The sequence below is a fragment of the Stenella coeruleoalba genome (genome assembly GCF_951394435.1).
Source record: "Stenella coeruleoalba genome assembly, chromosome: 14".
NCBI lineage: Eukaryota > Metazoa > Chordata > Mammalia > Artiodactyla > Delphinidae > Stenella > Stenella coeruleoalba.
The window spans coordinates 87730095-87757387 of NC_137160.1; the positions used below are offsets into that span (position 1 = coordinate 87730095).

Consider the following 27293-nt stretch of genomic DNA (forward strand, 5'->3'; position numbering starts at 1 on the left):
TCGGAGCATGAAAAATACTGGAAGCTTACCAGTTCATTCATAATTCTAGCATAATCCTGATACCAAAAGCCACAAAAAAAGATACTCCAATAAATATAAATCAATATAATTTCTGGAATATAAACATAACTTCTGAATAAAATGTTAGCAAATCAAATCCAGTGCTTTAAAAATAATTGTAAAAAAAATAGTTGTACACCATGGTCAGTAATTTACTGACAAAAAAAAAAGTAAGTTCAGCAAATGAAAAACAGGATGCTTAACATGATAAAGACCACCTATCTTTATTGATAATCTAGCCTAACACATAACAGTGTAAAGATTAGTGATATTCCTACTAAAATACAGACTGTCAGGGATCCCCTGTCCCTGTCATTCAGAATTGTTTTCAATGATGCAATAATAAGACAATAAAAAGAGATGACTGATAGATACTGAAGAAAAGACAAAATGTCATGATTTGGGGAACCCGAGAGAACCAACTGATGACAATGGATATAAATGCATTCAGAAAAAAGATTTGCAGGGGATCATAAACACACATGCACATAAACAGGCACACAGTGCATACATATGCATGCACGCAAACATGCACAAACACACATACACACACGTGCACATACATAGGCACACGATATATACACATACACCCATGCATACGCACACACACGTGCACGTGCATAGGCACATGATATATACACACACATGCACATGCATACACACACGTGCACGTGCATAGGCACACGATATATACACATACATGCACATAAATAGGCACACAGTACACACACAAACATGCACACACATGCATACTCGCGCACATAAACACACATGCACATAAATGGGCACACAGTGCACACACATAAACATGCACACGCACACACACATGCGTGCACATGCAATATACACGTGCACATACAATTCATGTACACGTGTACATATGCATGTACACATGCGCACACACGTGTACGTTGCACACATACACATACACACGCTGATACATACACACACATTTCCAACATATTTTCTAAATAACCAGTAAAATATATACCAGAAAAAAATCATAACAGCAAGAACATAAGAATGAACTTTGAAAGATATATAAAAGGATGTGCAAGAAGAAATTCATGAACCTTCTGACAGATGAAAGGGAAAACTTAAAAAATGTCAGACACACCATGTGTCCAAATCAGAAGACAATATTATGTCAAGTTCCCCCCAGTTTAACCTAAAAGCTAAACGCACCTCTGAACAAAATACTATGGGTTTGCTGTAGGCAGGCTCTACAAAAACGGTTCCTCCCAAATATGAAAATGAATTATAAAAATACAATAATTGAGATAGTGTCAAGTAGCATTGAAGTCCAGAAACACTCTAGGTAGGACTGCAGTTCATAGGAGAAAGATGGGATCTTTAACCAGCGGAGAAAGGTCGGATTATTTAATAAGTGGTGTGGGGACATTAGTTTCTCCAATTAGAAATCAAAAATAAAGTTAAACACTTGAGATTTACATGTGAAAATGAAGCTATAAAAGTGAAGAACCAAAGTAAGATAACTTCTATCAGTCGCCTTGAAGGACTTTTTAAGCATGACTCCCAGGGGCAGACGAAACTGACTACGGACGCATTTAGAACTCCTGCTTCAGAAAGGAAAACAACGTAACAAAACTACACACACACAAGGAAAAGCTACAAAGCAGACAATGACCTAGAAAAGAACGATCTGCAACATACGGGACAAAGTATCGAGACAGGCTGGGACCTGGGACCTGGGACCCTTTGCTGCAGGGCTTGTACCTGGACAGATGTCATCTCCTCAAGCAACAAAATACAAAGAAACTATAAGGGACTAAGAATAACCGCTTGCATGCACAGTTGGGGCAAATTATGGACAAGGTACAAAAAGACCAAAAAAAAAAAAACCCAACTGCCCCTTCTGAAGAGCTGGGAGCAAAAACAGGGTGTCAGGAGCAAAAGCAGGGCACTGCGCATGCCCCCCGCACTCAGCACCACCAAAGGGGTGGGCAGACCTCCTAAGCCACGCCTCCAGCCCGACCCCTGGACCCACCCCTACCCTCACCCCATAGAAGGAACAAGCTCGCAGCCCCTCAGGGAGCGATCAAGGGAACCTGTTACTGGTTCTCGCTCCCCCTGCTGCAGCAGGGGCCCCAGTAAAGCCTTGCCTGAACTTCTTGTCTGGCCTCTGATCAATATCTATTGATTAAGGGGGCCGAGAACCCTGGTCGGTAACGGTATGAATAGTCTCACTAAAAACTATACTCTTAAAACTCAGAAACTGCGCAGAGGAGAGAGCTTTGAAAGGCCACGTGGGCCTGAGTTTGTAAAATCCCTTTGACCCCAAGGGAAACCTGCCATAGAGTTTCTCAGCTACTTTGATTATTTTAGAAAAAGAAAAGAAAAAGGAGGAAGGTTGGACTCTGATGCAAGATGGTGACCCCACTCCCAAGGCAGGGGACAGCGGTGGGTGTCTGGCCGGGCAGGAGCCGCCAAGATGACCACCTTCTCTTCCTCGGGGATTATCGGGAGACCGGCTCCTCCACGGGAAGGGGAATGAGAAGGAAGGAGGCTGGCGCCGGCGTAGAGCCAGGACTGCCCCCCAGAGGCTGGGTCCACAGGGCTGCGCGAAGGAGGTCGGCGAGGAGGCTTTTAGTTAATTAATTATGCTGCTTTGTATCTCTCCCTTTTCCTATTTGAAAATGTATTTATGACCTACGCAGTAAGTCATCCAGAACATTACACTGTTTGGTAAAGGTCTGGATGGAGGAAATTTTAAGTGTAAACATGTGAATACCCTCCCTTTGCTGACAGCTTGTATACGTCAAAAATACCCCGATTAGAAAAGAAGGAACCGTGACAATTACACGAGTGCCGTCCTGTAGTGTATGTCCTCAGGAGGGGAGACAAGCGAATTAGCCAACCCGTCAGCAAGCCATGCAAAGTTCATACGTGATTTCAGGGAAAACAACAGACAACAAAATTATATATATATATACTTGACGCTTCAAAACTTACATAATAAAATCCATCTTCATCAATTTCACCAAAAACAGTAATAATATCTCCAGTGCAAAATGTAAGTTCAGCCTGTGGAGATAGAACATAAAGTTAAAAGTGTTCTCCTGGAGACAGAAGCTGCTTTTTTAAAAAAAAAAAAAAAGTTCTTCATGATTTCTGGTATGATTTCTCTTTTTCTCTTATTATTTTGGTATGAACCTATTCTTTCAGTCAAATAAGGAGGAAAGGTACAAATCTGATGAATGCCTCTGTCCCTAGCCTCTTAGAAAGTAAGGATATGTCATGATGACTCCAGCCTACAAGAAAAGGGCTGCCGGGCTCTGATTCTCGGCCAGAATTCAAGGTCGTCCCCATGTTCTGCCGGCGGCACATCTTTTGAACCAAATAGTCAACTTAAAAAACCCGGAGCCTCAAGGAGATGTTCTCTGCAGCGTAGGGACCATTGCACAAACAGCCTTTCAGTGAGTGTAAAAAAAAAATCAGTAATTAAATGTCTATTTATTAAGTGTCTACTCTATGCCAGGCTCCAGGCTAGAGGTGGGTGCATAGACTCCAGCAGAGGATACCAGAAAAAACTGCATTTTTATCTCTCAACGCGGAAAGAGGGACTAAAGTTCACACGTAAGAGCCATCAGGCATCTACGCGCATCGAGCCTGTAGAGATGTGAATACACCTGAGCTCTGAATCGGAGCCATGAGCTGCTCGCCCGTCAGGCGGAACAGAAATACTGAGGCCCAGGGATCGGTACACAGCTCGCCATCTAAGAAAGCGGCCCCACGGACTGGAAACCTAATCGTTCATTTCTGAAGGCAAATCCTTTTCAGTTTTCACAAAGTTCCTAGGACCCCAAAACTACATGCACGGAGAACACCCATCCTTTCTTCTCTATCTTCCTTGAATGTGTGTGTGGCGGCCATGAGGGTCAGCGGCCACATGCAGGGGACTTTGCTTTCTCTCTCCAGGACGACCCATCACCACCAGGTGTGGGTCACAGGGCTTGCCCGGCGCTGGTCCAGGGAAACCCAATGTCAGTGGCTGCCATGTCCTGAGCGTGTCACCAGGCTCACGACCTCTCTCCTGCCTGCCTGGGTCCCTATTTACTGGTCGGGTAGCCCTGCCCTCGGACGGGTCCAGAGAAGGCAGGGAGGCAGCAGTGCTGTCAGCAGAGGTGTGGGGCGCTTGGCCGGTACCTCGACATCGATGTTGGGCGAGCTCTCCCTCGGGTCGTAGTCGTACAGGGCAACCATCCTCCGCGTCGCCACCGAGGGCTGCCTGATGCTCCTTCTGTTTCTCTCTGTTCCCGTCACAGGAGAAGAAGAAAGACACCATGAAGTGATTTCAGAGCCGGGTCACAGATGGCCAGTGTGGCCGAGGCGACCCCTGGGCACTAGTGCCAGCAAAGCCAGGGCAGCTCCCACCCCTTTCTCCAGCACATCCGTGAACAAGGGACACTTAGACTGATCCTCTGCAACAGTCGATCTAAACCGTTCAGGCCGGCACCGGGTGGGTGCAGCACGGGCAGGACCACCGGGCTGGCTGGAGGTTGGCAGCTCGCTCGCAGGAAGCCCCGCAAACGCCGGGTCAAAACTGCTGCCCGTGTAGCTGCCGTGAAGCCACAGAATCAAGTCATTCTCGCTCAGACCAGAGGCACGGCCACCGGCCTGGCATCAAGAGAAGCAAGAGTCCATAGAAAGCGGCACCCTCTCTACCCATCGCAAGGGTCCCTCCCACCGCTTTCCCCTCCAGCGCCCTGCCACTGTGCTTTCAACAGCTGCCCCCGAAACGATGCCGCCTGTGGGGAAGGCTCTGGGGAGGCCCCTCCCCTTGCCTGGCTGTGATCTGCCACAGACGGAGCCCCAGGGCACTATCCCAGCACACACGGCAGCACAAGCCGGGAGGGGAGAGGAAACCCCGAGCAGAGCAGAGGCGAAAACTGAAAACAGCCGTTTATAAGAAGGGTCCGTGGAGAACCGTGGGATCTGGCCCAGACTGTCGAACTCCCTGGCAAACCCGCTGTTGTTTGCAGTTCTAAATGATATTTCTCCTGGAAAAAGCCGGCATTGAAGCATTTCTTCTAAACACAGCTGCTTTTCACCTACAATGAATTTTTGGAATTCAAAACATAGAAATGAAAACTCTCAAAGGCAGGTGTTTTGAAAGCAACTAACGTTAGTTACGTGGCTTTGCAGTGGCTTGTGGCAGGTATAGGGCCTGCAGTGGGTGTGCAAAATTCAACCCTCAGCTCCTGGTCAAGAATCACTGCTTTCGGGGCTTCCCTGGTGGCGCAGTGGTTGAGAGTCCGCCTGCCGATGCAGGGGACATGGGTTCGCGCCCCGGTCCGGGAAGGTCCCACATGCCGCGGAGCAGCTGGGCCCGTGAGCCATGGCCGCTGAGCCTGCGCGTCCGGAGCCTGTGCTCCGCAACAAGAGAGGCCGCGATAGCGAGAGGCCCGCGCACTGCGATGAAGAGTGGCCCCCGCTTGCCACAACTAGAGAAAGCCCTCGCACAGAAACGAAGACCCAACACAGCCCAAAATAAATAAATAAATTTAAAAAAACACGGAAGAATCACTGCTTTCATTTAAAATAAGCAAGCACACCTTTGCAGGACCTGCAGGACATATGTTTCCTTGAAGCAAAGTATAGTGGTAACCAGAGGTTAAGTACAGTGCTGTTAAATATTGCGGATTTCACGGGGGATGTTTTCTGCAGGGATGAATTTCTGAAGGGGGCAATAACAATATGCATGTTCTGTACTGAGGCGTAGTTTACATACAATACGATTCACTCTTTCTAGTGCCCACTTCAGCAAGTTTTGATAAGCTCACGCGGTCTTATAACCACCACAGCCGTCAAGATATTGAAGCTCCGTCACCCCCCAAAATTCCTTTATGCCCCCTTGTTGTCACCTCCAGCCTGGGTAACCACTGGCCTGTTTTCTGTCCCAACAGTTTTGCCTTTTTCAGAATATCGTTTAAATGTCATCACACAGATGTAGCTTTTGGAGACTGGCTTCTCTCCTTTGGACAATGCATCTGAGATCCATTCATGTTACTGCACGGATCAATAGTTTGTTCTACTTTTAGCGGTGAGTAGTATCCCGTTGTACGGAGGCACCATAGTTATTTTATCCATTTACCAGCTGGAAGACATTTGAGTTGTTTCCCCTTATCAGTGATTATTAGTCAAACCACCATAAATACTCACGTACAGCCTTTTGTGTGAACGTGTTTTCATGCCTCTTGGGTAAGTATACGGGAGTGGATAGGATTGGATTGTAAGTGTAGGTTTAACTTTAGAGGAACCCACACCTGTTTTGCAAAGTGGTTGTAGCATCTTACACTCCAGGGAAACCGAGCAGAACCCTACAGGGCCTTCCTGGGGACAGACCCCACCCCCTGCCACACGGCGTCCCCTGCCTCTTGTTTGTAGAAAAGCTATAGCCTCCTAGGCCTTCCCCAAGTTCCAAAGAGCAAATGTAATCAGAAATGCGAGAAAATGTGGAAACAAGGGAAAAAGGTCAAGCAACACAAAATAACAATAGTTTAGCCAGAAAACAATGTCAAGGATCCTTAGTTCCTCCTCAAGGTTATAGGTACTATTCTGAGAGCTGTTTTACAGATACTAAAACCTCCACCAGGTGGAAGTAGTTAACTGCAGACCACCAGCACGGACCCCAGACTGGTTGGAACCAGAAGATTGATGATGTTGATTCCCAATTACCTCACCACCAACCCATCAGAAGACGGTCCACAAGCTGACCAGGCACCCTGAAGCCCCCTCCCTCACCTTGCTTCAGAGACCCTTCCCTGAAAGCCACTGGGAGTTTGGTTCATTTGAGCATGAGTTGCCTGTTCCCCTCGCTTGGCACCTGCAATAAATGCTGTACTTTCCTTCACCACAACCTGATGTCAATAAATCGTCTTTGCTGCACATCAGGTGAGTGGACCCAAGTCTGGTTCAGTAACACCGCAAGCAAACGAGAGTTTCAGTTGCTCCACGCTTGCCAACACTTGGTATGAGCAGTCGTTTTCATTTTAGCCATTCTAGTGGGTGTGTTGGTTTCTCATCATGGCTTTATTCACTAATGATGTTAAGCATTTTTCCATATGTTTATGTACCATCCAAATATCTTCTTTGGTAAGGGATCTCTTCAGATCTTTTGTCAACATTTTTACTGGGCTACTTTTTTATTTGTTAATTGATGGTTTTATTTATTTTTTATGATAAAATTTTTTAAAAATTTTTATTGGGGTATTAGTTGATTTACAACGTTGCATTATTTTCATGTGTACGGCAAAGTGAATCAGTTAGACATATACATATATCCACCCTTTTTTTTTTTTTTAGATTCTTTTCCCATGTAGGCCATTGCAGAGTATTGAGCAGAGTTCCCTGTGCTCTACGGCAGGTCCTTATTAGTCATCTGTTTTGTATATAGTAGTGTGTATATGTCAGTCCCAATCTCCCGATTTGTCCCTCTCTCCCCATCCCCTGGTGACCATGAGTTTGTTTTCTACATCCGTGACTCGACTTCTGTGTATTGGGTTTCTTTTTATTGTCAAGTTTTGGAAGTTTTCTCTGTATTCTAAATATAAATCGCTTTCTGCCGAGTTGCTCGCAAATATCTTCTGCCAGCTTGTGGCTTCTCTTTTCATCCTCTTAACGGTGTCTTTCTAAGCTGAGAAGTATTTGATTTTGATGGCGTCTAACACAATTTTAAAGATACATCGTATCAAAGAAATGGTTGCCCTATCATCACAGGTTTTCTACGTTTTCTTCTAGAAGTTTTACAGTCTTTGTTTTCATATTTAAGACAGTGCTCCGTCTTAAGTTTTTTAATATGGTGAGACTATGGCTTGAGATTGATTTTTGGCCCGTGGATGTCCAATAATTCCAGCACCTATTATTGAATAGACTCTCCTTTCTCCACTGAACTGCATTTTTACCTTTGTTGAAAATCAACTGACCGTGTATGTGTTGATCTGTTTCTGGGCTCCATTCTGTTCTGTTGATCTGTGTGTCTGCCGTTCTCCAATACCACATGGTCTTGATCAGTTTGCCTTTATAGTGAGTCTTAAAGTCAAGTTACGTTGAGTCTTCCACTTCTGTTCTTCTAAAAAACTGTTTGAGCAATTTTAGTTCCTTTGACTTTTCATGAAAGATTTAGCTTATGGATTCTACATAAACCTTTGTGCAGACCTTCATGCAGTTGCGATGAAATCTATAGGTCAGTTTGGGGATATCTGACATCTTAATATCTTAGCAGTATTAAGTCTATGAGCATTCTGTCTCTATTCACTCAGGGACTCTTTGATTTCTTTCATCAGTGTTTTATAGTTTTCAGCATACAGATCCTGCACGTATTTTGTTAGATTTAACCGTAAGTATTTCACATCTGCATTGTGTTACTGTTAAGCGGTATTACTTTTAAAATTTAAATCTCAAATTTTTCATTGCTAACCTGTGGAAATACCATTGCTTTTGTATCCATTGGCCTTGCTAATCTCACTTGTGAGTTCTAGGAGCGTTATTTATAGATATGTGAGATTTTTAAAGTAAAGTTTCATGTCACCTTTTCCTTCTGTGTACCGCTGCTTCCTGGCTCTCCCCGTACTGCACGCTCTGCGTGATGCTGGAAGGAAGAGGTGAGGGCAGACATCGCAGCCTTACTCCCAGTCTTGGGAGGAAAGCATTCGGTCTTTCACCATGAAGAAGGCTATTTCCTAACAATAGAGGGGCAAGCAGATATCTCAGCTTGGTTCCCTCAACTAGTCATATTTAGAAAACTAGAATGGAATAAAAAGACATTTAATCTAACTGATCACGTAAATCAAGTTTCTGTTTTTTAGCAGATCACTCCTAGGCTCCCTGGGTCTGTGGCGCACAGAGCCCGCTCCCTCTATGAACACTCACTGTCCACTTCAGGAAAGAAGACAGCAGTGCAAGGGAGTGGATGGTGTGAGGGGCTCAGAGAGCTGCAGTCTCGTGGATTTAATCTGGGCAATTTAATCATATGAAACCTCGACTATTCGACGTGGATCGTAACTTGAAACCATGAGCTCATTAATACCAAAAAGTCTGAGGCGTTTTATTTGATTTTGTGTTTATCCTTAAAACCATGCATATTCTTTAACCACTGAATTTTGTCTTTGGAGTGTCATTTAGAAGTGAATCTAACGTTTTGAAGTATTAAAACTTTAAATATGAATGACACAAAACAGGTATATCTGTCTACAGCTATTTAGAAAAAGTAGAGGCCTTTTGAATGAGGAGATTTTCCTTGCACAGGGGAAAATATAAAGATCGTAAGTGTAATGTTGCTGAAAACAGTTTTGCTCTTGGTTGGCTCACTGGTGCTGCAGAGTGGTTCAAGATAAACGAAGGCATTTAATATCCAAATTAAAGGGTAAAAATCTTTTATGCCTTTTGGATAAGCAAAATTCACCTGAAGAATGGAAGGCATAACACTACCCCATCATCCTTTGAAATTTATCATAGATACGCAACGTTCAAAGTATATTACCAGTGTCTTAGTCCATTCAGGCTGATATAACAAAGTGCCACAGACTGGGTGGCTTAGACAACAAATATCTATTTCTCACAGTCCTGGAGGCTGGGGGTCCAAGACCAAGGTGCTGGCTGACTTGGTGTCTGGTGAGGACCTTCTTCCCGCCTTCCTGGCATACAGACGGCTTACTTCTCACAGTGTCCCCACATGAGGGAAGGGGTGAGGGGCCTCTCTGCGGTCTCTTCTATAAGGGCACTAATCCCATCCGGGGGGCTCCACCCTCATGACCTCATCACTCCCAAAGGCCGCACCTCCTAATCACACTGGGGGTCAGGATTTCAATGAATGAATTTTGGGGGGACACAGTCAGTCCAGAACAACCCAAAAGCAGTTGTTTATTTTCTAGATGTGATAGACCTTTAGTAAGCAAGGCTGTACTTCATCTTCCCTGAGAAGACCATCTGTGGTTTCATAAATACTTAGATGCCTACACGTCCGTATCGCAGCAAGACTATTACAAGCCTGGTTTACCGAGTGGGTTTTGCCCAAGAAAAGCCAATGGTTAACACTCGGATTTCCCTTGACACATTCAGACGGTGCAGGTGGGATCCTGCGCAGCGCTGTCTCCTGCTCTGAGCTGGTGTTTTTGCTATGAAACCCTCAGGAGGGCAGGAGCCTCGCAGCCTACAGGTTCATGGGTGAGCCAGGGGTTGCCTCTTACCTATTTTCTCCACAGGTGTGTTCAGGGGGAGGAAGCCTTGTCTGAGGAGCTGCTCCATCACCTCTTCATCGTCTGCCTGGATTTCAGAGACCATGTTACAAGGAATAAGGCCAAGCCGGGCACAGGTTTCCCCGCGGTAGAATCCATCAGCGTCTTTATCGCCGTAGACCTGGAGCCATGGGAAGAAGTTAAGGCATTGGGATGGGCTGGTTCAGAAATACATCAGCTCTACTCACGGTAGAGTCACACCTGTCAGAACCAGACTTGAAGGACACGGCACGCGGGTGTAAACGCGTACACGTAGCGCTCGCCCTACACATCTCTACCTCAAGAACCTGTTTCTCCTCCAGGGTGTGGACAGCCCCTGGCCCTCCCATCAAGGGGGGGGGCTGCTAGCTGAGGCCAGGTGATGAGACCCCACCCCACTTAGAAGTGCAAATGGTTCTTCCATAAGAAGACAGTGCCTCTGTCGGATATTCTAGAAGTGAAAAAAATCTCAACAGAGATTCTGCGGGTACCATTCTGTGGGGTAAGCATCACCATCCTTTAAAGGCCCCGTTTTATCAGACAAACATTAGGACCATTTTCAAAGGCGAGTTGTCAGTGCCCTTGTGGAAATTTGCAAACTTAGGACTCAAGGCTCTTTCCCCTCTCCTGGGGAGCATCCTGCTTCTTCGTTCCGACTGCAGACTCAGGCCCCCCTCCTCTGCTGAGAGGAAGGCTGAACGTCGAATGCAAAAGAAAGAAAGCAGCTTGTCGTGTGATGTGTGAAGGAACTTGGGTCTGGCGAGAGCCCCTCCCCATCCTTCCCCCTTACTCTCCCCCCACCGTGCCCTCCCCATCACCCCCAGCCATGCCCCCACCTTGATGATCTGCCCTTCTTTAAAGGGAAGCTCCTCTTCCGCAGCATCTGGGTTCGGGGACATGGTGAGGGGATCGTAGTCGAAAAGAGCCACGAAGATCCGAGGTGGGAGCTCCTCCGCCCCAGGGTCCGTCTCCGATTCTTCGTAGAAGTCTGGAGAAAGCCGGTTCCGCCCACCGTACTCATCTGGGAGCGTGTGGGATAAAGGACAGGGTGCTAAGTAATTCCCGCGGCCACCCCCCAGCTTTACCCAGAAACATGAGCTGTTACAGGAAGTGTGGTTTTAGAAACGCCCACACTTTGGGAGGCTGTGGCACCTTAACTTTTGTCTTTTTAAAAACATGGGTAGCTTGGTATGCAGGCAGAAGTGGATCATCTCAACAGAGATGGGTTTGACAAGCAAATAACTAGCACACAACACAGGCACCAGCATGACCCTAGGTGTGCTGCGTGTGAAGACGGGGAGAGAGATAAAGGACTTTGTGTCAAAGACCTCCCTGCAGGGCAGGCCTGAGCGCCAGGGGCGGCAGGTGGGCGAGCCCTTGGGATTAGGACGCGGCCGCACAGGCCTGTTCAGGGGCCAGAGACCCGGAGCCCCTCTGTGTGTTTCCGTAACAGCCGAGCCAGAGTACCTGGACGCTGAAAGGCATCTGTGTATTAGTCCAAGTTTGATATAGGTGACCAAGCTGCTCACTTAGCCCCAAATAGCTAACTGGCAACAAATGCATTATAGCAAATTAATGACTTCCTAGCGGGACTGAGTTTCAAGTCTACCTACCATTGAGCTTCTAAAGAGAATTCTTTTTGAAATCCTTATATGCACACGTATTATTAGATATCATCATACATGTGCATATATCTCACTACATATGCACACGTTTAAATATAGAGAGAGAGAATGAACACCTGCTGGTAAATTATACTGTTCTGACCACACAACAGGGCTCAGAACACCAGCGTCTCTCCATGAGTGGCTGTGATGTCGCTGCACTGTTTCCTCCAGAGAACGTATACTAGAGGCTGTATGAGAATCAGACCTCATGGCGAGAGAACAGTGGCCTCCGTGGAATGTGTCCATGGAAACCCGTCTTCTCAGGGACCAAAGTGGGCGACCGAGAGGTCCTTCTCTTTCTTGGTGGCAGGCTAGACTCAAGGAAGAACTTATCTCCAGCTGATGGTCTGACCTGGGAGTGGGCGCTCCTCCCTCTGCCCCGATGTGGAATGTCCTGGCCCGGGGTGGGAGGGGGTCTTTGTCAGGAAGGAGGAAGGGTCCGCACGCCACGTGCAAAGCCGGGGCTCGTGACTGGCCCCTGTCGGCTCCCGAGGCCACCTGTGCTGCGAATAAACATCGTCCTTTACAGGTGAACTGCTTCCCTCACTACCCGACCAAGGGCACTGCTTCCACTGTCACTTCTACGGAGGGAAAGGGGGTCACCTATGGAACATACTTTACAGCTGTTCATCTTCTCCTTGCAGGGAAACCAGGGAGAAGAGTCTCCTTTCTAGAGGGCCAAGTTTTGTTTCTTTAGTTATTCATTTTTCTCATCTGGACACAGAGAAAATGCGTTCCATTTCCTTCTGCTCTACAAGGTCAGTAGCCAAAATAACTGGGGAAAATGGGGCGGGGGGGGTGGTGGAGACCTGCACAGTCGGTCAGCAAGAACAGAGTCCTCCTGTTTAGAATGGTATATACCCTCGGGCCTTTTCACCTGACAGGTAAATAACTAGATAAATGCAAAGACGAAACATTGTAGAGGAAGAAACCAAACCCAGTGAAATCCTCCTTTGGGGTCATCGATCAAGGTTATGAGGCCTTCCTTATGCTAATTACATGATTTAGAATTTATTAGATGTGGAGCTATGTAATTTTTATCTTTTTAAATCAGAAGGGGCATTGTTTTCTTAATTTAGGAAACCCGGGGTATATTAAAAGTATGGTATATTTTAACTGTGACTGCACTGCTTATTAAAAATATACTTAGGAAGCATATGGTCTATAGACTTCAGTTCCTCTGAAAAAGAAAACGGATGCTCTTGGAGTACGGCAGGTTTCTAAAGTATTAATCGCTGACATTTGCACAAGAAAAATATAACTGAACAGGTGAAACAGAGCAGGGCCCTATGGTCCTTGCCCGCCCCGCCATGTCCTCCGCCTGCCTTCTGTCTGCGGAAAAGCTTTAGCAAAGAAGTTTAATCAGAGAAGTGAGAAAATGAGGAAGCAAAGGAAAACAAAGGAGACCAAATAATAATAGTTCAGTCATTAAGCATAATCAGGGACCTTCAGTTCCTCCTCAAGGGCTATAGATCATATCCTGAGCCGTGTCCTGGGAGCCGTCTTGTAGACTCGGAAACCCACACCAGGTGGAGAAGTGAACTACACGATGACCAGGCTGTAGCCATGACATGAGCTGCCACAATTCCGAGAACTGGCCTCAAGGAAATGGGAACAAACGGACCCTGGAACTGAAGACTCACTGTACCTAAAACCATCAAGATGACGCTGGTCAGACGACCGATGACCAAGTTCAAGATGCCTGTCGGGGCTGCCTGTGCTGGTTCTGCACGGAGCCCCCTCCCTCCGTCTATAAAAGCACTTGCCCCCGACTGTCGCGGGAGGGGGGAGTCGGCCTTTGGACAGGTGTCCCCCGCCACCACCTGGTTGCCAGCTTCCAAAATAAAGCAAACTTTCCTTTCCACCAACCTGGCCTCTTTATTGGCTTTTGAGCAGCGAGCGGCTGGACCCCACTGCCGGTTACACAGGGACTAGATCTAGGAAAATAGTCTGTTCACACGTCACTGACTGTTCACTTCCTAGGGTTTGGGGCATGATTCTCTTCTTTTCTGGTAGCTGCTGAACACGATTCACTTTTGTTTTTTTTAAATAAATAAATTTATTTATTTTTGGCTGCGTTAGGTCTTCATTGCTGGGCGCGGGCTTTCTCTAGTTGCGGCGAGCAGGGCCTACTCTTCGTTGCGGAGCGCAGGCTTCTCATTGCAGTGGCTTCCCTTGTTGTGGAACACGGGCTCTAGGCGTGCAGGCTTCAGTAGCTGTGGCTCGCGGGCTCTAGAGCGCAGGCTCAGTAGTTGTGGCGCACGGGCTTAGTTGCTCCGCGGCATGTGGGATCTTCCCGGACCAGGGCTCGAACCCGTGTCCCCTGCACTGGCAGGCAGATTCCTAACCACTGCACCACCAGGGAAGTCCCACGATTCACTTTTGTCTTCTGAAATTATAATAGGTTCTTCAATCTGTGTATGTATATATGTGTATGAATATATAAAGTATTTGATATTAATTACGCCTCTTACATGATTTCTTGCATTTCTCCATGATGAGAAATCAGGTACAATGAAAGCAACTGTATCACGGATTTATTTAACATGTTTTGAATTCTATTATTAACAGACCTTTTGGTTAAGCTGTTACCACAGCACTACTCTGTTTTTGCCAACGTAGCTAGTGTGTTACCGAAATTAAGACACGTGTGCAGCCTTCTGCATTCTCTACCTTAAGACAACACTGACTGAGTGAGTGTTAGAGACTCCGATGGGGAGGCGGTGGGTCCGCCGAGGTTTTCCTTGATGCCCCTGCCCAGCTGGGAATTTGCAGCACCGTTATTTTCAGTCCTGTAGACTCTCCTTCTCCATCCTAGGAGACCGGAGTAGGAGACCCACGGGACGTCCTGCAGAGCACACCCCTGCCTGGTGCCGCGGCATTGATCTGCAGCCACGGGAAGGGTGGCAGCTCACATGATGAGCATTCACTCGTTAAAGTCACAGTCGAACGAGGACTCAGGAACCAAGCTAAACAGGAAGAACAGTCTTGAACTGGTCCCCACCTCGTTCCTCAAGACAGTCAGTCTGGACAAGTCATTTACCTTGCAAGCCAGGAGCACCTACCTGACCTCCGTAATTGCTACGGGGGAATTATACACACATCAGATGAAGTTCTGAGCGACGTGGCCGCAGCTTACAACACTCGAAACCAGAGTGAGCTCAGTACACACAGAACGCTGCTAGTGCGTCTGCAGTAAGTGAAACCGGCGTTTTCCAGCTGATTTTGTTTATATTTCGGCTTATTTTGCTATTTTTCAGCTAAATGAATACGCTCCGTGTTTTCAAAGGTCGGTTAACAGTCTGAAATTTTTTACTGATAAAAATAAAAACATTCTAGGGCTTCCCTGGTGGCGCAGTGGTTGAGAGTCCACCTGCCGATGCAGGGGGCACGGGTTCGTGCCCCGGTCCAGGAAGATCCCACATGCCGTGGAGCGGCTCGGCCCGTGAGCCATGGCCGCTGAGCCTGCGCGTCCGGAGCCTGTGCTCCGCAACGGGAGAGGCCACAACAGTGAGAGGGCCGCGTACCGCAAAAAAAAAAAAAGAAAAACATTCTAAAAACTGTAAAGATGGAAAAGGAAACTTTTGTTTCCCTATTGTTTGGACTCCATGAGGAAGAAACGCCTGAAAGAAGGACGAAACTTCAGGAGATCTGTATTGCTGTATAAAGTCTTTATTTTTGGCTGATGTGAACGATGGTCTTTTAAACCTTAGCTATTTAAATGTGATTGGGGCTGTGTTTTCAGGTGTCTGGACCTCCATGGGTGGCTTTCCTTGAGCCTTGTCTCGCCAGATCAAGATGTTTTGCTCTCATCTACTTCTGTTCCATGAGTGGGTCTCTTGCTTTGTTTCGTGTGTGTGTGTGTGTGTGTGTGTGTGTGTGTGTGTTTTCACACAAAGCTAGTTTATTTGTGCTGATTACCAGATTCCATTATCTTGTGCATAATACTTTTTAGAATTGTTTTGCCGGGGTTCATTCCAGTAGTAGAAAGATTCCCATCTGACCTTCAGCCACGTTCCCCTCTTAGCGGACTGATCAGAATGACTACAATGACAGCTTTCAGCACGGCTGGCTGAATTCCAAAAAGTAATTAAGAGAATGGAATTGGATGCCAGAGGATGACTCATGCACAAGGAGGTGACCAGATGGACGGGGTCAACACACAGGTCAGGGCACACATTCAGGCCTCCTGGCGTTTTTCATAACTTTCAACCCCAGTTGTCCAAGGGTTTCACGCATACAGATAACCCTCCTTTGACTCAGGGCTTGTTTAGATATCTGGAGTTCGGCCACCATCCCCGCCTCTGCTGCTTTGACCATGAGCAACTCACGAGAGCATGACCTAGGAGGTGGGAAGGTGGCCCGTCACCATCTCTTCAGTGCCTACCATGGCAGCCTCTGCAGTGAAAAAAGAAAAACTGGTAGGGAGAAGATTGCTGTCAAAAGTCAATATATTTTGAGAATACTTGAATTTCGGTTATATTTATCTTGTGCTGTTTCTGCCTTCTTCTGCCATAAATAACCGAGGGTGTTCTGTATTTAGTTGAAAATGCTATTCCTAATGACTTTTTTTTTTTTTTTTTGGCAGTACGCGGGCCTCTCACCGTTGTGGCCTCTCCCATTGCGGAGCACAGGCTCCAGACGCGCAGGCTCAGCGGCCATGGCCCACGGGCCCAGCCGCTCCGCGGCAGGTGGGATCCTCCCGGACAGGGGCACGAACCCGTGTCCCCTGCATCGGCAGGCGGACTCTCAACCATTGCGCCACTAATGACTTTTTAAAACTATTTATATGGAGGACCAAGCAGCCACGTGCTCTGTGCTTAAAAGAAAGAGGGAGGCCTCCATCAGGCCCACTAACCGGCAGACGGAACCATCATTGGCCGGGACCTGTGGCGGCTGGCACTGCCGTGGGGAAACCTCCGGCCCACGTGATCCACCCGATCAGCCCGTCCAGCAGTCACCGGGTTTCCTAAAATCTAAAGACAAAACAACAACACGGTCATGAGGCTTGCCAGCCGCGGGAAGGAAAGAATTGTCAGCCAAATCAGTTCAACTTAGAAGCAGAAGCTCTAAAGGCAACTAAACTTAGCTTTTAACTGAAAGGTTAGCTGAATAACCTGGAAGAGGAAAAAGGGCTCACCCCAGGCACCCCGTCTTCTACAGCACACGGGTAGGGGCGAGAGAGCGTCCCTCGGGAGGCACCTTTCTGTTGCTGCTACTGCCGCTGACGCCAAATCTTTTGAACCACAGTGAGAGTGGCTCACAGACGACTCATCACACCTTCAGCCCCTCTTTCCTAGTCTCAGCACAGCCCCTCCAGAGACCACAAAAGCGGGGGAAACACTGCGTTTCCAGATGTCCCGCCTGGGCAAAGTTGCATGTGAGGTTACCGAAAACTCAAAGACAGAAGTTTCTGTGTGTAATCAGCTTGGAAGCTCATGGCAACGTCTTGGCCCTAATGCAAAGACACCAATCCCATTCCAGGGCTAACCTGAACGGCCCTCCTTTACGGGTAAGTCGGCCTCTGATTCACACTACAGGTTTGCATCGCATCATGTATGAGAATCAAAGCAAAGCCTCCAGCTCACTGGTAATTTGAGTCAGGAAGTTTTCAGGGACACAGGGAAGGAACCGGGGTTGGGAGTGACGGAAATTAGTCTGTTACAGGCGGGGAACAGGGAGCGAGCTGCAGTTTGCTGGTGTCAGTGGGCTGTGGATCGGCGCCCTCTAGTGGACATATCACAAACTGCACCGGCTCAGACCCAGGGCCTGGAGCCCCGGGATGTCTCACCTGTGTTTTCATGGAAAAGTTCAGCATGACAGGAGCAAGTGTTCTGAAAAGAGGACACAATATAGAGATGAATGAAGCCTTGAAGGAATCCCTACTCTTGAAAACCACTCACAAGCCTGGAAGACAAGGCAGGGGGATGGGTCTAGAGCTGATGATGGAAAAGTCATTCTGAAAACTGGTCGCAGGAAAGAAACCGGGGGAAAAAAAGAAAAAGAAAACCTTTGGAAACAGATGCAAAAACGGATCTCTTCAATCATTGTTCCCTATTTTTTTTCAGTTATAGGTGAAGGCCAAAACCAACCACAACCAAAAACCAAAACCACAACGAGAGAAAAACTTTCAGTAATACCAGTAAGTCATAAGTAAGTCCCCACGGTTCGCTTTGCAAAGTATGTGTTGCCAAACTTTTGGAGAATCGTAGTTCAGCTAACCCTTAATTAAAATTTAGATTCAGTTGTCCTTTAATTAAAGCAGCCACACTCATCACTGATTTGGGGGTAGGCGGTCATCATTCTAAAGCAAAGTAAAGAAATCATCAGCGTGCTCCAGACTGGGAAGCTGCATAGATCAAAGATGCATGGAAAATGCAAGAGAGCCAGCAGAGAGCGTGCCCGGGATGGACACCAAAATAAAAGAAGGTGAAAAAATGAAAACGGATTGGTTTGGCAAGCGGATGTGAGCGGGAGGTTTACTTCACACACCAAAGGACCGTCTGCAACCCGGGGAGGAGGCTGGGCGTGTCGGGCACTGGCCCTACTGTCGGACATTTTTATGCTTTTCTTCCAGACATCCCGGAAGTCCTCCTGGCCCGCGGGCTCGCCCCAGCTGCACTTGCTGGGGGTGGACCGCTCCGGGCTCGGGCGGGCCTCACTGCTGCTGACGACATGGCCGGGCTCCGCTGGCTCCCCGACATCTTCTTCGACGCTGCTCTGCCGGGTCAGCGTCCGGCGCCGGGCCAGCAGGGGCCTCAGGCTCCTCCTACAGGGACAGTGCCCGGGGCCGGGGCTGCACTGGGCAGCGGGGCTTCTGAAACTAAACCGTATCTCCTCCTCTTCGCTCCCACAGTCCAGGCCGCTGTCCGGGCTCCTGGTGGCCGAGCGGCTGAACCGACAGCCTCTGTCTTCGAACACGAGGTCCTTGGCCTGGGGGCCCCTGGGTCTGGCAGGGACCCGGGAGCCAAGCGGGGCCTCGTGCCCCTTGCAGGGCCTGGCGGGCTTGGGCTCTCTGGCCAGCCGGGTCCGGGCCCTGAAGCCCTGCTTGTACAAGAGCTCACAGGGCTCTCCATCCTCCTCGGCTACTTCAGGGATACTGAAAAGCTTCTTACTGTGCTGGGTCTGCTGGGGATTCTCGGGCAGCTCCAAGAAAGCACGTTCAGTGGTCCTATTCTTAGAGCACTCCTTAAGGGGGTGGTGTGTTAGAACAGGTGCCGGGAGTCAGTGTGTGATCAGATATGAAGTGGGGCAGAGGGAAGGAAAGAAAATACAGACAGAATTAGTCTCCGAGGCCATGAGGGACAGAAAGCATGCTTGTAGTCGTGGCGGGAGGGGAGCGGAGGGGAGGGCGGATGGCATGCTCTGGCCGGGGCTCTGGAATGAGAACAGAATGGGTTAGACGGATGGGGCCGGAGCAGGGTGGGGTGGGCAGAGCACACGCAGAGCGGCCTGACACCCTCAGGACCAGCCATGCAGCCCCAACAAGGGAAGAGTGGCAGCTGGGCCGCGGGTGCAGGGAGGATGGTGGCAGGAGGCCTCACGCTGACCGAGGCGCTAGGATCTGTGACACGGCTACACCCAGAGGCAGGGACGTCTGAGTCCGCTGGCTGCACCTTCAGAAACTCGGAAGGCAGCTGCCGTGGGCCGCCGGCAACTGGAGATGATTCACAAAACGGGGACCCCAACCCGGCCACGCCACTGGACTCCGCACGTCCCTCTAAGCTCTCAGCACCCTCTGAAATCCATCCTCATGCGCAGTAACCTATGGCCTCTCTCCCTGGCTCAGATCTCAGGCTGTGAACGCGGGGACCTTGGAACCGGGCGCCCCAAAGTCACGGCTCTGGGGACGGTCTTGCTCTGTCCGTATCTGCAAAGGCTGCCTGTCTCTCCGCCAGACCCCGGACCTCGAGGCCCCCAGCGAGGAGCCGCGTCCCCGCCAGTATGGTGGCTGGCCCACTCAGAGGGGCCTAATGGACATCGAGGGGCGGACACCCCACGGCCACTGTCCCGGATGTCGGTGTCTCTCCGGATTTGCCCTCAGCCCCCTCCTCTGGTCCCGCTGAACCGGCCCGCTGGGCGCCCCTCCCGGGACACTCCAGCGACTCCACGAAGCCGTAAGCCCACCGTTTGCCCTGCCACGGGCCTCCAGGGGTGCACGTTAAAGACGCCTCCGCGGGGGAGCACCGGATTTGCTTCCCTGCCCCCAGCCCACCGGCCTGTGCGCCCCTCGCGCAAGGGGACCTAGCGGGGTCGACTCAGGGCCACGTCTGCCGCAGGTCTGGAGCCCACGAGGGCCAGGCGAGGAGGGCGTGGCACACGCTTCGCTCATTTGCTCACAAGCGCCCCACGGAGGCCGTCTACTCCGGGGAACACGGAGGTGGAGAGGGAGAGCGAGGAAGCAGCGACCCAGCCCCGGGCGCCAAGCGGGGCGCACGTGAGCCAACAGGGCTGCCACGTGGGAAGGTGAGCCCGCGGGCCGGATCCCCAAGCTAAGTCTTGGAATTTCTGAAAAGAAACTAGGAGTCCAGATCGCTGAACTTGCCCTCTAGGCCTTCTCCCCGGGAGCCATGGTGACCTTTGGTTTCTCTGCTAACGCGGCGCAGGAAATACCATCCCAGAAGCGTCATGGGGGAGGGGAGGGGAAGGGAAGCAGATGCGCTTCGCCGGCCCAGCTCGTGGGGAAGCATGGGGAGCGGGTCAGGCTGGACCGCGGGCAGCTTGGGACCTTCCTCCAACAAGAAAGGTCACGGTGAATCCTGCTGGACGGCGGCCCAGGGCGGGGAGGAGGGGGGCCGGTGGGGGGTGTAGGAGCTGCAGCCGTGCGGGGTTTGCACAGGCATCTGCAGGTTCTCCAGCGACAGCGTCTCCGGGGCCCTGCGGGGGGCCTCTGCGGGGAGCTCGTCAGGCAGCCTGGTCTATGCAAGCGGGCACTGAGCGGGCAGTCAGATCTGGGAGTTGCCTTCCGTCCACCATTCAAAATGCGTGGCTCTGTGTTCCCAGAGGAAGGCCGGGGTCGGGCGGGGTTTTTCTCTCCGAGGCCTTTTTCACGTGAAAACCCCACAGCGGCCCGACCAGCTCTCCAGCCCTTTGTGTGTCTCCCGCGCTGGGCTGGGAGCAGCTGGAGGTCGGAGGTCATGTCCATCCTCATACCCCAGCCTGGCGGAGGGCCTGGCGCACAGGGGCGACCAGCTCGTGCCGAGTGAACAGATGCTCAGCTGGAACGGGCAGCGGCAGCAGCAGGACGGCTCCTGGTGCGTCCCGGGGCCTGGAGCGCGATCTTGGTCAAGGTGACCCCGCGTCAAACCCTTGGCTGACGGCTACGCCAGAGGCGGAAGCAGAGGATGCCGGGGCCCCGGGTGGGAGGTGTCTGAGAAGGGGCTGGTGTGTGGACGCCGCTGTCCTCCAGGAGGGAGGACCCTCCTCTGACCTCCTCTGACAGCCCCTCTCCCCGGCCCTCCTGCGGTCCAGCAGCGTCCACCGCGGTTGAGAATCTTTGCGCGACTCGCTCCCAGTCTCCAGTCTGCCTCGGAGGCGGACTCGCGCCCTCCCAGGCCCTGCCCGTCTGCGGATGGCCACGGAAGCCAGGGCGTTGGCAGGGTGGGAATCTTCTTTGTTCTATTCTTTCCGATTCAGTTCTTGATGCAGAGGTGGGTGCCCCTGGGGGTGCCCAGTGGATTCTCCCAGACTCCTTCACCCAGAATTTGGGGAAAGAGGAGGGACAGGAGACCCCGAGCGCAGACTCAACAGTGAGCGAAGCCCGTGCGAACCTGTGGACTCTGCTTGCAGGACCAGGTGCTGCCTCTGGAGCCGGCCTCGTGGCCTGGCAAAGGGACAGGGATGGGGCGGCTGTGGGGACGGCGGGGAGGGGCCTGGTGCCCCGGCACTGACCTTGAGGGCACTGCGGGCCGCGCCGCCGGGCCGCCTCCGGGCCGCGTCCTCCAGCTGCATCTCCGAGCACAGTTCTTCCTCGTCTTCCTCCATGATGTCCGAGAGGTCGGACCCCCGGCTGCTCTCCGTGTGGTACTCGTCTCCATGGCAACAGTGTGGCTGGGCAGGAGAAGGGGATGCAGATGGAGGGGCAGCTCCAGCACGCGGGAGTACCCGGGGCCCCTCCTGGCTGGCCTCCCCTGCTCTGCCCACTTCTGAGCTCAGAGTCGTGTCTCGGTGTCTGGGTGAGGTACTCACCCCAGAGGTGAGGGAAACACAGTCCCCAAGCCTGCGGCAAGCTGGGATGGCAGACAGAGGACCAGCCCAGGCCTCCCAACTCTAAATCCAGACGGGCCCAGGCAGAGACCCCTTGGGCTCTTGGCAGGACAGAATGCCAGGAGGCTCACAAGACACACAGGAAAACATCGCTTTTCTGGGTACCGTCAGCCTCTCCAACTTAGTGGCTGGACAAAGGCTCAAGCGACAGGTCGTAAACTCAGGTGGCAGCATGACTCGAGGCCCCCCGTGAGCGTGCAGGTTGCATCTAGGGGCAGGGAGCAGAGAGTGCTGGGTGGCAGGGGTGCAAATGCACCATTAAGGGCGCCTAAGAGTTTTAAGAAAACCATGCAGTCTGAAATTCACACACGTGCACACACTGGGTTGTCAAAGAACAGCCCGGTCCGGGCGGGGTGGGACGCCCCACTGTGTGGTGTGCCCACTCTGTGCCCAGTTTGGTCACTGACACCAGAGAAGGCCCGCTGCTGGGGGTGCTTGGGGAGGAGTCTGGGGACGGCGGAAAAGAGTCAACAGAAAAGCAAGGAAAAGTAGCTTGCTAACATGTAAACTGAACCACCAGCAGCCCTGATGGGGTCTGGGGATTTGGGGGCTGGTCCAATTCAGCGGTCCCGTCCCCACCCTCGAAGCAAGCGCCCATTATTCAGCGTCTCGAGTATTTGCAGCAACTCAAACTGCACACCCTACGAGCTCAGACTTATGAGCCCCAAACATGCATAAAGCTGTTTTGTTTCTGCTGGATGGTGTCCATTAAGAGCAATTTCTTTATTCTCCTGGTGGGCGACCAGACAAGTGCCTTTAATAGCATCTCGAGACATGCTTATTAAAAATACCCCAGTTTCAATCACTCCTCTAGATAAAGACATGTCAGCACCTGAGTGGCACTAAGTTCCTGGCCCGCTGATGGGAAGGCAGCGTGAGTGCCCAGGCTGGGGGTCCCGACCCAGCCGAGCCCTCAGAGAAGTGGCCCAGATGCTCTCAGCCTGGGAAGTCTGTGTGTCAGCATTTGAGCTGCTCCAGCCCTAATTCTTTCTATCAGGCACTGCAGAGAAGACGTAAAGGTGAACTGATTTTAAATGAATAAACGAAGATCAGGTTGGTTTGAAAGAGGTCTCCCCAAGGCAAATGGGAAGGAACTCTCCTCGAGAACACAATCTCACTGGATTCAAACCCAATGATGAGTTAGTAATAAACCCGTGGGATGGAAGGAGGTGTCTGCTGTTTGCCAAATACATCATGGATAAGCCATTCATAGGACTCCTATTCCTCTCTTCTGCCCAGTGAGATGTCACGGGGAGTCTTGATGGAGCTTCTGGAAAAGATTTTTCTACCAGTTAAAAGAGATGTGCCTGAGAAGAAAGCCCCCCTCCTTTTTCCCTTCCCTCCCTCCCTCCCTTCCTCCCTTCATTCCTTCCTTCCTTCCTTCTTGGGGTGCTGTCATATGAAAGTGTGACGACTGGAGCAATGGCAGCCACCTTGTAACCATGAGAGAAAGGCTAAAAGAATGGAAGATTCAGAACCTAGAGCCAGGACACCACTGAGCAGCTGAATCAACCTTGCAGCCTCCTACCTGAGACTTCCTGCGATGTGGGAGAATGAAATGTCTTTGTTATCTTAGTCATTAGTAGTTGGGCATTCTATTTCTTGTGTTTAAATGAATGCAGATAGACTTACTTTAATCTTTTAGATAAAGAACCTGATGGCTGGAGAAGCTGAGTCACTTGCCTCCTACTAGCAGTGACAGAGCCAGGAAATGAGTCCAAGTCTGTGAGATTCCAAGGCCTCTTCCTGGCTAGGTTGTACACTGCCTTGCTGCAGAGCTGTGTGTTGAGGGGCTGGAGGGTCTGACATCTGAGGGGTCTTCAAGCTCTGACACCTCAAGATCTCAGGACTCTCCAGGCCCCACTCTTCCTGTTGCCCAGACTTAGGTCTTGACACCATTAAAGAACATTCCCATTAGAATACGCATAATCAGAAATTGGAGACCAAACCCACATTGGATGGATTTGTCACTTGTGAGCCCGGTCTGGGACAAGAAGCCCTGACATTTTTGTCCCTCCAAGGGTGGGATGCTGACCGTTTAATTTCTGAATCTCCCATGATGCTTAGCACTTAGCAGACGCTCATCACACATCTGCCTGATGAACGAAAGTAAAGAAACGAACGGTAGGTTTTGCCTAAACTGAGACCAGGCGGTTACCTGGAGACTCACCTGAAACACAAAATCAGCCCATGAACGGATACTCATACAGGGCAGTCAGGGAGGGCAAAAACCTCACATTCTGACTTTTGAAACTGTCCCCCGTGAGGTCACAAATACGCAGGCACTGAGCAATCTAAACTTTCCGATGGACTGTGGCTGCTGTCACCCGGGCCTTGGGGCCATGCACCAGGAGCTGCACTCACCGGCTTGCCTAGCTCCGAGCCTTTCAGAAACTCGTCCACCGACGCGCCCCTCCTCTTGGCGTCGGGGGACTCGTAGCTGTCTTCCTCGTCCGAGTTTGCGTACTGCCCACTGCTCCTGTCCAGGAAGACGCTCCTTTTCTCTAGCTTGGAAGAGAAGAGGGGAGGTGTCAGGGCAGAGGCCGCCTGGCCCTGGGGATGGGCACAGGGGCAGGCGGCTTCCAGGCCCGACAGGGCTCCATCCTTTCCTCTGCCTCCTCGGAGCCACTGTGCGAAGGGACTTGGGGTGAGTGACCCGCACAGGCTGGCGGGCGTTTTCTGATGCTGCCCTGGGTGCCCGCCGCCCCTCCCATGCCCACCAGAACTAGCTCCTGCCTTTGCAGGAGGTAACGCGTGGGTGCTGAGGAAAGGCTCCTCTCCCTCTGTTTGCCACCCTGGCCCGGCTGTTAACGTGACCAGTTAACCTTTTCTTGAATATGGAAGCTCAGAGGTTTGCTTTCTCTCCACACCTTCTAAAAGGGGAAGGCAGGCCGGGGGGAGGTGGGGAGGTGGCGACTGTCCCAGGCATTCCTGGGCCCAGCCTCTGGCTCCAGCCTGCTCTCGGGGGTCCTGTCTGGGAGCTCAGGGTGGTGGGATGCGTGGCTGCTACCTGAGAGGGCGGGGGGGGGGGGCGGTGTGCAGAGCTCCCCGCCCCCCAGCCCCCTCCTACACCAAAGCACCTGGGCTTCTGCTTTGCGGGAAATCAGGGCGGAGTGCCAGGGTGCCCGTAATAAAGGTGCACATTCTGAGGCATTTCCTTTAGTCAAGGGTACAAACTGCTGTGCAACTATTAACAAATCGGGAGAGTCCACAGAAAGCCTGGATTTCCAGCTTCTCAACAGGCACTGAAGTGCTGTCACGGTACCTCTTACCCCTCCCGGTTGCCTGGCCGTGGCCCGCCCACCTCAGCTCTGACCTCTAGGGGTCTGGCCTCTCCTCAAGTTCCTGACCCGGCCTCCAGCCCGGAGGGGGCCTGGCCCGGGCCCGGGGATGCCCAGGAGGTGAGGGTCTCCCGGCACCGACATGGATGTCTCCATCTGCATCTCAGAGAAGGCACTGCCAGGGGCTGCCGTCCAGGAGAGACCCCCATGGGCTGGCTGGGCAGAGCTGAGAAGACCACTGACCACCACTGTCCCCTCTGCCAGGGCCCTGACCTCGGGCTTGCAGCAGACAAGCTGGGCGCCCTGGTAGACAAGCGCACCCAAGGGAGAAAGATGGGGGTTTGGCCCAGGCAGGGAGGGGCCCGCGGCCTAGCCCAGGTCCACACCCTCCTCCCCGGCGTCACTTCACGGCTGCTTCTTACACTGTCTCGGCTCACTGCACATTTCCTCTGGGCAGTGGCCACACGGTCATGCGAGTACTCATCCCCACGGTCCAGGCGATTTCTAGCAATGGGCATGCAAATATACTGATGTGCGTGCATTTCTACGCGTAGGTATCTATGTATACACACGTGTATATAAATGTGTGCGTGCATGTATGTACACGCACGTACATGTCTATCCGTGTGTACACACACACAGGCACATAGCCACATGCGCAAACACACACACACACAGCTAGAAGTCTGAAGTGAGCCAGCCAGGAGGTGACCCTCGTTTAGGAAGATGTGCCCCAAGCCCACTCCCAGGCGGCACCTCTCAGATCCCCGGACACAGGCCAGAGCCTGGTTAGCAGGCTGTTAGCTCGTCTGCTAAGCCAGGCTGGTGGATAACCCTTTCCTCTGGTTATCTGGGTCTGTATCTACGGAAACACACGTTGATTCCGACAGGCTCAGTCCTGGAATGCCCTGGAATGCAGCCCTAGGGGAAAACTGGCGGATGAACACGGCATCCTTCTCCCCACGTCAACGCCGCCACTCTGGGTGCTGAGAGTTCGGGGCGCGTCTCCCCGCCGACTCGGGGTGCCGTGGAAGGTCCCATCCCCGCTGGGCTGCAGGGACGGACCGCACGGCACGGGCAGCGGTACCGGCGAGGAAACGCCCAGCCTTACCCTGCTGCTCTCGGCCACCCTCTGCGCGGCTTCCCGGGCCATGGCCTTGGCGACGGAGGTGGAGACCGGGGCGCCCTGCGGCTGCGGAAGGATGCGGCTGGGCGAGGGCGACCGCCGCCCCGGGCCCGAGCCCTGCAGGCCGGGCGGCTCCAGCAGGTGCCCGTGGGCCGGAGCAGGCGCCCGGCCGAGCTCCCAGGCCTCATGCGCCGCGGCGTGCGGACCCAGGTGTTCATCTTTGGTATCGGGGGCTCCAGCATTTGCTAATGGCTTCGGTGTGGGAGCAGTTCTCAGGTGGGGGGCAGGAGGCACCAGGAGGTCGGGGGGGATGGCAGCGGTGGCAGAGTCTACGGACTCGCCCTGGGCGGAGAGGGTCCGCACGGTCACACCCTTGGCTTCGAGGCTCCGCAGCCGCACCAGCTCCACGGCCGTGCTGTCCGCCGTGGGAGAGATGATCTCAGCCACCTGCGCGCAGAGAGAGCGGGGTCAGGGGTCAGGGGTCAGGGGTCGCCCGGGCGCCTCTCCAGCAGCCAGGGCCCTGGGCCCCGCCTACATCCCCCTCAAACCACACCCCCCGGCCCGGAAACCTCGCTAGGCGGCAGCCCCGCCTCCCGCCCGCCGCTGGAGGCCTGCGGGCGCCGCTGAGCACACCCTCTTCTTCCGCGTCCACAGCCAA

General features: G+C 51.7%; 1 protein-coding gene across 1 annotated transcript in view; it reads right to left on the reverse strand.

The window, feature by feature from the left end:
- The window catches only part of RIMBP2 (RIMS binding protein 2), a 241715-nt gene that overhangs the window by 7846 nt on the left and 206576 nt on the right, over positions 1-27293 (reverse strand). The window contains exons 12-20 of the mRNA XM_079942129.1: positions 26621-27082; positions 24593-24736; positions 21854-22012; positions 18455-19150; positions 16821-16938; positions 11132-11316; positions 10269-10437; positions 4228-4331; positions 3034-3105 (exon numbers count right to left, since the gene is read on the reverse strand). Coding sequence (XP_079798255.1) covers positions 3034-3105; positions 4228-4331; positions 10269-10437; positions 11132-11316; positions 16821-16938; positions 18455-19150; positions 21854-22012; positions 24593-24736; positions 26621-27082 — 2109 coding nt within the window. The remainder of the gene's footprint in view (positions 1-3033; positions 3106-4227; positions 4332-10268; positions 10438-11131; positions 11317-16820; positions 16939-18454; positions 19151-21853; positions 22013-24592; positions 24737-26620; positions 27083-27293) is intronic.